The sequence below is a fragment of the Bos mutus genome, chromosome 12, assembly GCF_027580195.1.
Source record: "Bos mutus isolate GX-2022 chromosome 12, NWIPB_WYAK_1.1, whole genome shotgun sequence".
In the NCBI taxonomy this organism is placed as follows: domain Eukaryota; kingdom Metazoa; phylum Chordata; class Mammalia; order Artiodactyla; family Bovidae; genus Bos; species Bos mutus.
The window spans coordinates 13,141,564-13,155,651 of record NC_091628.1 but is presented as its reverse complement, the minus strand read 5'-3'; the positions used below and the strand labels follow the sequence as shown (position 1 = coordinate 13,155,651).

The 14,088-nt window shown below is 37.9% G+C and overlaps 1 protein-coding gene across 1 annotated transcript in view; it reads right to left on the bottom strand.

Moving 5' to 3' along the window:
- DNAJC15 (DnaJ heat shock protein family (Hsp40) member C15) overlaps window positions 1–14,088 on the bottom strand; it is an 84,041-nt gene that overhangs the window by 25,378 nt on the left and 44,575 nt on the right. The window contains exons 4-5 of the mRNA XM_070380251.1: window positions 13,653–13,729; window positions 1,604–1,674 (exon numbers count right to left, since the gene is read on the bottom strand). Of these exons, the coding sequence (XP_070236352.1) occupies window positions 1,604–1,674; window positions 13,653–13,729 (148 nt within the window). The remainder of the gene's footprint in view (window positions 1–1,603; window positions 1,675–13,652; window positions 13,730–14,088) is intronic.

Below are 14,088 nucleotides of genomic sequence, written 5' to 3'. Positions count from 1 at the left end.
GCCCGGAGAATCCCAGGGACGGGGGAGCCTGGTGGGCTGCCGTCTATGGGGTCGCACAGAGTCGGACACGACTGAAGCAACTTGGCAGCAACAGCATAAAAACATTACATCATATACCCAAAAAAGGCATGTGAAAAATCCATTCATTTTGTAGATGATAACACTGACATTTAGAGAGATTAAGGGATGTTCAAGCCCATGCTGCTAGCTAGAAGGCAAAAATCGGGGAATAACACTTCTGCATCCATTCCCTCCCACAATGCCACCATACTGGAGGATATTAGTAAGCACATTACGGGGAGCCAACAGCCCCACTTCTCTTAAATATACAATCTCAGAATAAATAATTCTTTAACCACTACTGGCTCATAACAAACATAAACGTTCTTTTTTTTTAACTGAAAGTATCTAAAAATATATATTCTTTTAGAAACATTTTAGAGCTTAATTCTTTGCCAGTAGACACAATCAATAACTTGTCAATCATCTGAAAGACATAAGTGCTTGATCCCCCTGCAATCAATCAGAGAAGGCCACACACTTGACCTGGAAGGGATGGAAGATGTTTAGGAGACAGAAAGCTTCAAGTAGGCCCTTAAAACACATTCGTTTCTAAGTCAATGACTCTGAAAGCCCACAATGCAAAGTAAATTAGTTGAATGGATCTTTGAGTAACCGTTGAAGCTGTTTAGAAATTTTAAGCAAAACCTCTTTTCAAAGTTTAGTCTCTGGTTTATTCACATGAAAGAATAGCAAGTGCAAAAACCAAAGGAGATGATATTTAGTGAAAAGAATTTTTATAGTAAGTAATTAAGTGAGAAAGCTGAAAAAGAATGCCTTATTTTGGAGTTAGTTAGGATGGATAGGAACCCCAAATTTGCTTTTAACATTTTTCAAAATAATTCGTAAATTAAAAGTCTGTAAGGATACAAGAAACCCTGCACTCTCTGCCCCCCCAACCCGCCACCCCCCCCCTTTTGACTCCTAAAATACAGTGTAACTTTCTACCATCTGTTATTGTAGAGCAGAAACAGTAATGAACATATGGGCTTTCTCTCTCAAGCAGCTGTAGTGTAGTTAAAGTTATAATAATTGTCTTTCTGTAAGATAAATTTACATTAAAAACCTGGCCAGTGAAAAACAAATGGCTCAGCCTTAGAGCCTTCCAAAATAAAATTAAGAAACTCAGCATCATGTGTGACATACATGCAGAGATTTAGAGAATAGTCTCTAAATCTTGTGCTTTTATGTGTAAGGTTAAACAAATACAATTCATTATGCCCAAATCAGTTTACACAATCAAAGAGTCCATAACTCACCTTTCTCTTTTCCATCAAAATGCTAGGAGCCTCAAACAGGGGTTAGATAAGTTACATATAGAAATCAGGAACTAAGTTCTCAAAAGTTGATAACTATAAATCTATCATTTCTGTGAGTCACTGAACTCCAATCTAAAGGCTCATTTATTTATAAGAAAAATCACAACACGTGTGACACATAAATTTCCATTTTAACTATTATCATTTATAATGAGTTTAAGTAAACAAAGAAATTCAGAGCATATTCTGATTCACGTATTATGAAAAACAGCAATTTTACCTACCTTTATCTGGGTGATTCAAAATCATGATTCTCCTGTGAGCTGCTCTAATCTTGGCCTTGCTGGCAGATGGGCTGTAAAAAGAAAGTGCTTATAACAAATAGCGTCAAATACAGATTATAAATTAACAGTTTATATGAGTTTCAAGAAATTAAAAACTAATGAGAATTTCACCATCTTGTGGATAAATATAAAATTACAGCTTGTCACTTCATTCTACCAACCATCAAAATAAATCAGATTCAATGCTGCATGTACCTTTCTTCAGTCCTTTGTCTCAATTAAAAAAACACATCCACAAGAACTAGGACAGGAGGAGCAAAGCCCAAGGCCAGGTCCTGCCCACTGGCTGCTGCACACAGTAGGGTGTCGCTCCAGGACCTTCCCCTAGACTGAGAGAAGAAATACAGCTCCACCCACCAGAACACCGACACAAGCTTCCCTAACCAGGAAACCTTGACAAGCCACCTGTACAAACCCACACACAGTGAGGAAACGCCACAATAAAGAGAACTCTACAAACTGCCAGAATACAGAAAGGACACCCCAAACTCAGCAATTTAAACAAGATGAAGAGACTGAGGAATACTCAGCAGATAAAGGAACAGGATAAATGCCCACCAAACCAAACAAAAGAGGAAGAGATAGGCAATCTACCTGATAAAGAATTCCGAATAATGATAGTGAAATTGATCCAAAATCTTGAAACTAAAATGGAATCACAGATAAATAGCCTGGAGACAAGGATTGAGAAGATGCAAGAAAGGTTTAACAAGGACCTAGAAGAAATAAAAAAGAGTCAATATATAATGAATAATGCAATAAATGAAATTAAAAACACTCTGGAGGCAAATAAATAGTAGAATAACAGAGGCAGAAGATAGGATTAGTGAATTAGAAGATAGAATGGTAGAAATAAATGAATCAGAGAGGATAAAAGAAAAACGAATTAAAAGAAATGAGGACAATCTCAGAGACCTCCAGGACAATATTAAACGCTACAACATTCAAATCATAGGGGTTCCAGAAGAAGAAGACAAAAAGAAAGACATGAGAAAATACTTGAGGAGATAATAGTGGAAAACTTCCCTAAAATGGGGAAGGAAATAATCACCCAAGTCCAAGAAACCCAGAGAGTCCCAAACAGGATAAACCCAAGGAGAAACACCCCAAGACACATATTAATCAAATTAACAAAGATCAAACACAAAGAACAAATATTAAAAGCAGCAAGGGAAAAACAACAAATAACACACAAGGGAATTCCCATAAGGATAACAGCTGATCTTTCAATAGAAACTCTTCAAGCCAGGAGGGAATGGCAAGACATACTTAAAATGATGAAAGAAAATAACCTACAGCCCAGATTATTGTACCCAGCAAGGATCTCATTCAAGTATGAAAGAGAAATCAAAAGCTTTTCAGACAAGCAAAAGCTGAGAGAATTCTGCACCACCAAACCAGCTCTCTAACAAATACTAAAGGATATTCTCTAGATAGGAAACACAAAAACAGTGTATAAACTCGAACCCAAAACAATAAAGTACATGGCAATGGGATCATACTTATCAGTAATTACCTTAAACGTAAATGGGTTGAATGCCCCAACCAAAAGACAAAGACTGGCTGAATGGATACAAAAACAAGACCCCTACATATGTTGTCTACAAGAGACCCACCTCAAAACAGGGGACACATACAGACTGAAAGTGAAGGGCTGGAAAAAGATTTTCCATGCAAATAGGGACCAAAAGAAAGCAGGAGTAGCAATATTCATATCAGATAAAATAGACTTTAAAACAAAGGCTGTGAAAAGAGACAAAGAAGGTCACTACATAATGATCAAAGGATCAATCCAAGAAGAAGATATAACAATTATAAATATATATGCACCCAACATGGGAGCACCGCAGTATGTAAGACAAATGCTAACAAGTATGAAAGGAGAAATTAACAATAACACAATAATAGTGGGAGACTTTAATACCCCACTCACACCTATGGATAGATCAACGAAACAGAAAATTAACAAGGAAATACAAACTTTAAATGATACAATAGACCAGTTAGACCTAATTGATATCTATAGGACATTTCATCCCAAAACAATGAATTTCACCTTTTTCTCAAGCGTACATGGAACCTTCTCCAGGATAGATCACATCCTGGGCCATAAAGCTAGCCTTGGTAAATTCAAAAAAATAGAAATCATTCCAAGCATTTTTTCTGACCACAATGCAGTAAGATTACAGCTCAATTACAGGAGAAAAACTATTAAAAATTCCAACATATGGAGGCTGAACAACACGCTGCTGAATAACCAACAAATCACAGAAGAAATCAAAAAAGAAATCAAAATTTGCATAGAAACGAATGAAAATGAAAACACAACAATCCAAAATCTGTGGGACACGGTAAAAGCAGTCCTAAGGGGAAAGTTCATAGCAATACAGGCACACCTCAAGAAACAAGAAAAAAGTCAAATAAATAACCTAACTCTACACCTAAAGCAACTAGAAAAGGAAGAAATGAAGAACCCCAGGGTTAGTAGAAGGAAAGAAATCTTAAAAATTAGAGCAGAAATAAATGCAAAAGAAACAAAAGAGACCATAGCAAAAATCAACAAAACCAAAAGCTGGTTCTTTGAAAGGATAAATAAAATTGACAAACCATTAGCCAGACTCATCAAGAAACAAAGGGAGAATAATCAAATCAACAAAATTAGAAACGAAAATGGAGAGATCACAACAGACAACACAGAAATACAAAGGATCATAAGAGACTACTATCAACAATTATATGCCAATAAAATGGACAACGTGGAAGAAATGGACAAATTCTTAGAAAAATACAACTTTCCAAAACTGGACCAGGAAGAAATAGAAAATCTTAACAGACCCATCACAAGCACGTAAATTGAAACTGTAATCAAAAATCTTCCAGCAAACAAAAGCCCCGGTCCAGACGGCTTCACAGCCGAATTCTACCAAAAATTTAGAGAAGAGCTAACACCTATCCTGCTCAAACTCTTCCAAACAATGCAGAGGAAGGTAAACTTCCAAACTCATTCTATGAGGCCACCATCACCCTAATACCAAAACCTGACAAAGATGCCACAAAAAAAGAAAACTACAGGCCAATATCACTGATGAACATAGATGCAAAAATCCTTAACAAAATTCTAGCAATCAGAATCCAACAACACATTAAAAAGATCATACACCATGATCAAGTGGGCTTTATCCCAGGGATGCAAGGATTCTTCAATATCCGCAAATCAATCAATGTAATACACCACATTAACAAATTGAAAAATAAAAACCATATGATTATCTCAATAGATGCAGAGAAAGCCTTTGACAAAATTCAACATCCATTTATGATAAAAACTCTCCAGAAAGCAGGAATAGAAGGAACATACCTCAACATAATAAAAGCTATATATGACAAGCCCACAGCAAACATTATCTTCAATGGTGAAAAATTGAAAGCATTTCCTCTAAAGTCAGGAACAAGACAAGGGTGCCCACTTTCACCATTACTATTCAACATAGTTTTGGAAGTTTTGGCCACAGCAATCAGAGCAGAAAAAGAAATAAAAGGAATCCAAATTGGAAAAGAAGAAGTAAAACTCTCACTATTTGCAGATGACATGATTCTCTACATAGAAAACCCTAAAGATTCCACCAGAAAATTACTAGAAATAATCAATGACTATAGCAAAGTTGCAGGATATAAAATCAACACACACAAATCCCTTGCATTCCTATACACTAATAATGAGAAAACAGAAAGAGAAATTAAGGAAACAATTCCATTCACCATTGCAACGGAAAGAATAAAATACTTAGGAATATATCTACCTAAAGAAACTAAAGACCTATATATAGAAAACTATAAAACACTGGTGAAAGAAATCAAAGAGGACACTAATAGATGGAGAAATATACCATGTTCATGGATTGGAAGAATCAATATAGTGAAAATGAGTATACTACCCAAAGCAATTTATAGATTCAACGCAATCCCTATCAAGCTACCAACAGTATTCTTCACAGAGCTAGAACAAATAATTTCACAATTTGTATGGAAATACAAAAAACCTCGAATAGCCAAAGCGATCTTGAGAAAGAAGAATGGAACTGGAGGAATCAACCTACCTGACTTCAGGCTCTACTACAAAGCCACAGTTATCAAGACAGTATGGTACTGGCACAAAGACAGAAATATAGATCAATGGAATAAAATAGAAAGCCCAGAGATAAATCCACGCACATATGGACACCTTATCTTTGACAAAGGAGGTAAGAAGATACAATCGATTAAAGACAATCTCTTTAACAAGTGGTGCTGGGAAATCTGGTCAACCACTTGTAAAAGAATGAAACTAGACCACTTTCTAACACCTTACACAAAAATAAACTCAAAATGGATTAAAGATCTAAACGTAAGACCAGAAACTATAAAACTCCCTAGAGGAGAACATAGGCAAAACACTCTCTGACATACATCACAGCAGGATCCTCTATGACCCACCTCCCAGAATATTGGAAATAAAATAAAAAATAAACAAATGGGACCTAATTAACCTTAAAAGCTTCTGCACATCAAAGGAAACTATTAGCAAGGTGAAAAGACAGCCTTCAGAATGGGAGAAAATAATAGAAAATGAAGCAACTGACAAACAACTAATCTCAAAAATATACAAGCAACTCCTACAGCTCAACTCCAAAAAAATAAACGACCCAATCAAAAAATGGGCCAAAGAACTAAATAGACATTTCTCCAAAGAAGACATACAGATGGCTAACAAACACATGAAAAGATGCTCAACATCACTCATTATCAGAGAAATGCAAATCAAAACCACTATGAGGTACCATTTCACACCAGTCAGAATGGCTGCGATCCAAAAGTCTACAAATAATAAATGCTGGAGAGGGTGTGGAGAAAAGGGAACCCTCTTACACTGTTGGTGGGAATGCAAACTAGTACAGCCACTATGGAGAACAGTGTGGAGATTCCTTAAAAAACTGGAAATAGAACTGCCTTATGATCCAGCAATCCCACTGCTGGGCATACACACTGAGGAAACCAGAAGGGAAAGAGACACGTGTACCCCAATGTTCATCGCAGCACTGTTTATAATAGCCAGGACATGGAAGCAACCTAGATGTCCATCAGCAGATGAATGGATAAGAAAGCTATGGTACATATACACAATGGAGTATTACTCAGCCATTAAAAAGAATACATCTGAATCAGTTCTAATGAGGTGGATGAAACTGGAGCCTATTATACAGAGTGAAGTAAGCCAGAAGGAAAAACATAAATACAGTATACTAACGCATATATATGTAATTTAGAAAGATGGTAACAATAACCCGGTGTACGAGACAGGAAGAGACACTGATGTATAGAACAGTCTTATGGACTCTGTGGGAGAGGGAGAGGGTGGGAAGATTTGGGAGAATGACATTGAAACATGTAAAATATCATGTAAGAAACGAGTTGCCAGTCCAGGTTCGATGCACGATACTGGATGCTTGGGGCTAGTGCACTGGGACGACCCAGAGGGATGGTATGGGGAGGGAGGTGGGAGGAGGGTTCAGGATGGGGAACACATGTATACCTGTGGCAGATTCATTTTGATATTTGGCAAAACTAATACAATTATGTAAAGTTTAAAAATAAAATAAAATTAGAAAAAAAAAAAAAGAACTAGGACAGGGAAATCATAGTCTATAGATGATTACTTTGAGTGTGAAAACTTGTGCTTCAAGCTCTTTGGGGGGAAGGCAGTACATATGATGTAACAAATAGGTATCTGAACTCTAGAGCTACCAGACAGCAGGATTTTAATCACAGCACTGCCATGAAGGATGGGGTGTGTGTGCTCACACACTCAGTCAGGCCTGACTCTTTGCGACCCCATGGACTATAGCCTGCCAGGCTCCTCTGTCCATGGGATTTTCAGGGCAAGAATACTGGAGTAGGTTGCCTTTTCCTACTCCAAGAAGGATGGGGTGCCCTTGGCCAAATTTTTTACCTTCTCTGTGCTTCAGTTTCTTCATTGTAAAACAGAGCCAGGAACAACATAGTCCTCATAAAGTAATTACAAGGGATTAAATTAGTTAATGCCAACAAAGTGCTACAACAAGGTCTGGTGTTTGTAGCAAATGTTACATAATAGTTTTTACTATTATTATCTTTCAACAGAACATCTCAAAACTCTTCATAGCTCATTAATTTATTTAGTTTTGTGAGAAATCTACGGGAAAAGCTTGGCTGTGAGAGCCTAAACTCTAAACAAAACTTGAAGGAGAAAGTTAAATAAGCCTAAAATTATCCGTGTAAAACCTAATTTATTCAAGTAGTGGAAATCCTTCTTTCTAGTACGTCTTCCAGTCAAGGAAAAAAATTTACACTAACAGTAACAAAATCCTGGTGTTTCTACTTAACATTTACACTAGCTTATTAAGATCTTTTTTTGGGCCTCCCACGGAAATAACAGTGGCTAACTCAAAGCACATGGTGGTTGCTATGAAACTCAGAACAGTCTGTATGGAGGAACCACACAACAGGGACCAGTAGCAGGTACTATTAGAGACATTCACACACTGGTTTAAATCCATTACTCACTGCCTATAAAACTGTGTCTTGCTTACTTAACTCTCTGAGTTATAATTTTCTCATAAGTAAAAATGTACATTAAAAAAGTGAAGTATAAATAATCTAATCTAGCATTTCTCGAATGACTCAAAAAACTACCATGAATATCAGTTAAGTGGAAAGAAATTCCCAAGGTCTGCGGAGGTTTGCTTGCCCTTCTACTAATTGGTCATAAAATGTTTAAATTCTGCTTTGAACACCACATTCCTTGCTATCAGTTGCCAATCCTCCACTCTGGCAGGATTCTAGTCTGAAGCTGTTACTTGCCAGTTACTTGCTGCTTCTAATCTCCTGGGGTTAAATAACAGACCATCAGACATGTTAAAAATACACTATCAATTGCTACACAAGCTTATAAAGTATTCTTCTATAAAGAAAATACGTAAGTCTTAAGTTAAAGGGGAAGCCAAAAGAAAAATAAAAATATATCTTGAGACAAAGAAACAACCTACTAAAACTTCTGGGATGCAGCCAAAGCAGTTCTAAGAGGAAAGTTTATAGTATTAAAATCCTACATTAAGGGGAAAGAAAAGAACTCAAACAACCTAACTTTACACCTTAGGGAAGTATAAGAAGAACAAACTAAGCCTAAAATTAGTAGAAGGAAAATAAAAATCACAGTGAAAATAAATGAAATAGAGACTAAAAGACCAAAAAAAAGAACAAAAAAAAAATCAATGAAACCAAGAGCTTTTTTTTTTTTTGGAGAATGTAAAGAAAACAGACAAACCAGAAGCTACACTCACCAGGGAAACAGAATTCAGATAAAATCAGAAATGAAAATGGAGAGATTACAACTGATACAACAGAAATACAAAGCTAAGAGGATAAGAGGTGTACTATACAATAAGAGACTGCAAACCCTGGAAGAAACAGATGCATTCCTAGAAACAAAGCACCTACCTAAGTGAGGGAATCTCAGTTCTTAAACAAAGCATTAAAAATTAAATGTAGCTCTGATATATCTCCAGCACAGATAATTTCACTAGGAACTGAAAATGGAACTTGAAATACAATTTTGCCCAGATCAGGGATTTCAAACTGCTCCCTGGAACGTATTTGACTGAGAGTAGGGGATTAGGGTGCCTAGAACAGAGCAGTGTTCCCTGATCCTGCAGCAAATAGAGCAGCTTTGGTTTCACCTTTTTCTACTACTAGTCTATTAAATAACATTTAAAGAGAGTTCCACAGAAGTTTTTATAAAGTCTGAATATCACAAATGTATGTGTACTTTCAGAAAATAGCAGGTATAGTTAAGTTTTCCCAAGCAACTCAGTAGAATATTTTAGGCTTTATTCAATATGGTAAGAAAACATAGAATCATCTAGTAACAAAGAGAATTTCTTTGTTTTTAAACAGGGTATTATCAGAGTCAGCTCCATTTTGTCTTTACCTACTTGTCATACAGTCTAAATCATTTGGATTCCAAGACCAAGGAAAATGGAACCACAGCAATGTATTCACATCTTAAAAGAATCTCCTCAGAACAACACTGCCTGACTGAAAGAAAGGGCTGCTGCTGCTGCTGCTTCTGCTAAGTCGCTTCAGTCATGTCCGACTCTGTGTGACCCCATAGACGGCTGCCCACTAGGCTCCTCTGTCCCTGGGATTCTCCAGGCAAGAACACTGGAGTGGGTTGCCATTTCCTTCTCCAATGCATGAACGTGAAAACTGAAAGTGAAGTCGCTCAGTCGTGCCCGACTCTGTGCAACCCCACGGACTGCAGCCTACCAGGCTCCTCCATCCATGGGATTTTCCAGGCAAGAGTACTGGAGTGGGGTGCCATTGCCTTCTCTGAAAGAAAGGGCTAGAGGAAATAAATTTTACCTTTCTATTTAATGTGTTAAAGGCAAATATTTAGACTTTGCACTCAGGAGAGAGACAGGAAGAGAGGGGACCAACCTTTATTCAGCACCTGTTCTTTGGTAAGCTCTTTAAAAAAAAGGACTTCCCCGGTGGCTCAGACAGTAAGGCATCTGTCTACAATGTGGGAGACGGGGGTTCGATCCTTGGGTTGGGAAGATCCCCTGGAGAAGGAAATGGTACCCCATTCCAGTACTATTGCCTAGAAAATCCCATGGACAGAGGACCCTGGTAGGCTGCAGGCCATGGGATCGCAAAGAGTTGGACATGACTGAGCGACTCCACTTTCTTTCTTTGATAAAAAAGGTACCACTCAGGGCATTTTACATTATTCCAACAAGGCAAAGTAGTATTAACTGCAAATCAAAAATGAAGGAGAAGTGCATAAAAGCTAAAAATCAGTGCCTCCATGATAGAATCAGAATCTGTTTGCTTAGCTGGTATCTACTGAGTAGTTACTAACTGCTACGTTTATGCTAAAAAAACTTCCTCTGTGTTAGTTTTTGCAGCAGTCCTATGCAGTAGAAACTAATGAAGAGACTGAGGCTACGCAGCTAACAAGTGGTAACACTGATACTTGTGCCCAGGTTCACTGTTATCAGAGTCCGTGCTGTGAGTCACTCAATTTTCCTTGTGAAATTCTGTACACCTTCCTGCTCACTGGAATAAAACTTAATAACCATGTATTTTAAGTCAACTCCAAATTATCTACCCGAAAAACAGGAGGAGTACCTTGGATGATATTAAATGATATCCTCAAAAACTTTTGTTTGGATTAGTAATGTACTTTGTGTACACATATCCAGAATGAGATGATATGGGGACCTCAGAAAAATAACAGAGGCATTCAGAATAATATTAAACCAAAGAATAGTTAACAACATAGCTAATTTAACAGTGTGGTTCCCCTGCTTAAAATCATTCCTTGTTTTTGTATCCTTGGTAAGAAAGCTCATCTCTTCTTATATTTAAACGAAGCCCCAAGCCAAACTGACCTGTTTCTCCCCTACCCACCTTTTGTGTTGTTTGTTTGTTTGTTTTGATTAGTCATAAGAAATAACAAAATGTTTTGGCTTTAAATATCTGCTAACCTAAAGAGATTTAAAAATTCTGTCAATATAAGACTTCATGATCTATTCTGCCTAATTATGTTGACTAAGTCACCGTAAGATTTGTCATAGGTAACATACTATAACCAACCCAAATAAAATTTTGAGTGAGCTCTAGGGAACATAAACAAATATAGATACTGGTAAATCTATGCTAGGGGATGTATTCTTAACTCTCAGTGTTAAATGATATCATACAGTAATCACAAAGGATTATTAACTATCTCCTACACTGTCCAAAGTCAGACAATAAATGGCTACTAAGGTGAAATAAGTATAATAAAACATCAGTTCAGTTCAGTCGCTCAATCGTGTCCAACTCTTTGCGACCCCATGAATCACAGCACGCCAGGCCTCCCTGTCCATCACCAACTCCCAGAGTTCACCCAAACTCATGTGCATTGAGTTGGTGATGCCATCCAGCCATCTCATCCTCTGTTGTCCCCTTCTCCTCCTGCCCCCAATCCCTCCCAGTATCAGGGTCTTTTTCCAATGAGTCAACTCTTCGCATGAGGTGGCCGAAGTATTGGAGTTTCAGCTTTAGCATCAGTCCTTCCAACAAACACCCAGGACTGATCTCCTTTAGGATGGATTGGTTGGATCTCCTTGCAGTCCAAGGGACTCTCAAAAGTCTTCTCCAACATCACAGTTCAAAAGCATCAATTCTTCGGCGCTCAGCTTTCTTCACAGTCCAACTCTGACATCCATACATGACTACTGGAAAAACCATAGCCTTGACTAGACGGACCTTTGTTTGCAAAGTAATGTCTCTGCTTTTGAATACGCTATCTAGGTTGGTCATAACTTTCCTTCCAAGGAGTAAGCGTCTTTTAATTTCATGGCTGCAATCACCATCTGCAGTGATTTTTGAGCCCCAAAAATAAAGTCTGACACTGTTTCCACTGTTTCCCCATCTATTTCCCATAAAGTGATGGGACCAGATGCCATGATCTTCGTTTTCTGAATGTTGAGCTTTAAGCCAACTTTTTCATTCTCCACTTTCACTTTCATCAAGAGGCTTTTTAGTTCCTCTTCACTTTCTGCCATAAGGGTGGTGTCATCTGCATATCTGAGGTTATTGATATTTCTCCCAGAAATCTTGATTCCAGCTTGTGCTTCTTCCAGCCCAGCGTTTCTCATGATGTACTCGGCATATAAGTTAAATAAGCAGGGTGACAATATACAGCCTTGACGTACTCCTTTTCCTATTTGGAACCAGTCTGTTGTTCCATGTCCAGTTCTAACTGTTGCTTCCTGACCTGCATACAGATTTCTCAAGAGGCAGGTCAAGTGGTATTCCCATCTCTTTCAGAATTTTCCACAGTTTCTTGTGATCCACACAGTCAAAGGCTTTGGCATAGTCAATAAAGCAGAAATAGATGTTTTTCTGGAACTCTCTTGCTTTTTCTATGATGCAGTGGATGTTGGCAATTTGGTCTCTGGTTCCTCTGCCTGTTCTAAAACCAGCTTGAACATCTGGAAGTTCATGGTTCATGTATTGCTGAAGCCTGGCTTGGAGAATTTTGAGCATTACTTTACTAGCATGTGAGATGAGTGCAATTGTGCGGTAGTTTGAACATTCCTTGGCATTGCCTTTCTTTGGGATTGGAATGAACACTGACCTTTTCCAGTCCTGTGGCCACTGCTGAGTTTTCCAGCAGTGGGAGCAATTTGCTGGCATATTGAGTGCAGCACTTTCACAGCATCATCTTTCAGGATTTGAAATAGCTCAACTCGAATTCCATCACCTCCACTAGCTTTGTTCGTAGTGATGCTTTCTAAGGCCCACTTGACTTCACATTCCAGAGCGTCTGCCTCTAGGTGAGTGATCACACCATTGTGATTATCTGGGTCGTGAAGATCTTTTTTGTACAGTTCTGTGTATTCTTGCCACCTCTTCTTAATATCTTCTGCCAACAGAATGGGAAAGACTAGAGATCTCTTCAAGAAAATTAGAGACACCAAAGGAACATTTCATGCAAAGATGGGCTCGATAAAGGACAGAAATAATAAAACATGCTAGGTGTCAAATTGTGGAACTACAGAAGAATTGCAAAAGAGATTCCATGTTATAATTGAAAATATGATACAAATCAAATAGAAAACTGAATTCAGAAAGAATTTAATGTCACAATAAGGGATTTTGATAATTGCTTTAAAATTTTAGTGTTCAAATACAACAGCTCCTTGTAAAGGAATAAAGGCACATCACAACTATGCCTGATTTTTTTTTTATCAGTAGTAGGATAATCTCTTAGACTCAAGGTTTGAGATGTAAAACTTTCCTATTTTCTCCTCTGCCTCCTATTCATAATTTAAAATATAAGGATAATTTTACTGTCACATTTTCTCCTTTTTCACGACAAACTCAGCCACAGAACAAAATAACACTTACGCAGGACACCTACCTTACACCCAAAATGAGACTTGCTTCTCGCCTACTCATTTTCTGTTCAAATCCTCCTTTATAGTAGGATGAAAAGCTCTGAACAGGGAACAAATAGCGAGAAATGATTAGTTCCACGTATGAAGGGGCATGACCTCGACCCCACCACACAGCTGCAGTGGGAGTGACAGATTTTCCAGAAGTCAACCTGGAATTGTGGGGGTAGGGCAGGAGAGCACTGGACAAGGAACCTGGGCATCACTCAAAGCACGTCAGCAATGGTTTCCACTTTCCAGTATGTCAATGTTCCTACACTGAAGGAATAAAAGAGACCGGTAGAAACAAAAGGCTTCAATTTTTTCTAAGCTCTACAGGGACTTTCTCAATGGATAACCTTGACCAAGTTACTGCTGAGATGACAGACATCTTTTTAACCTACAACACTGGCTGACTGAGAA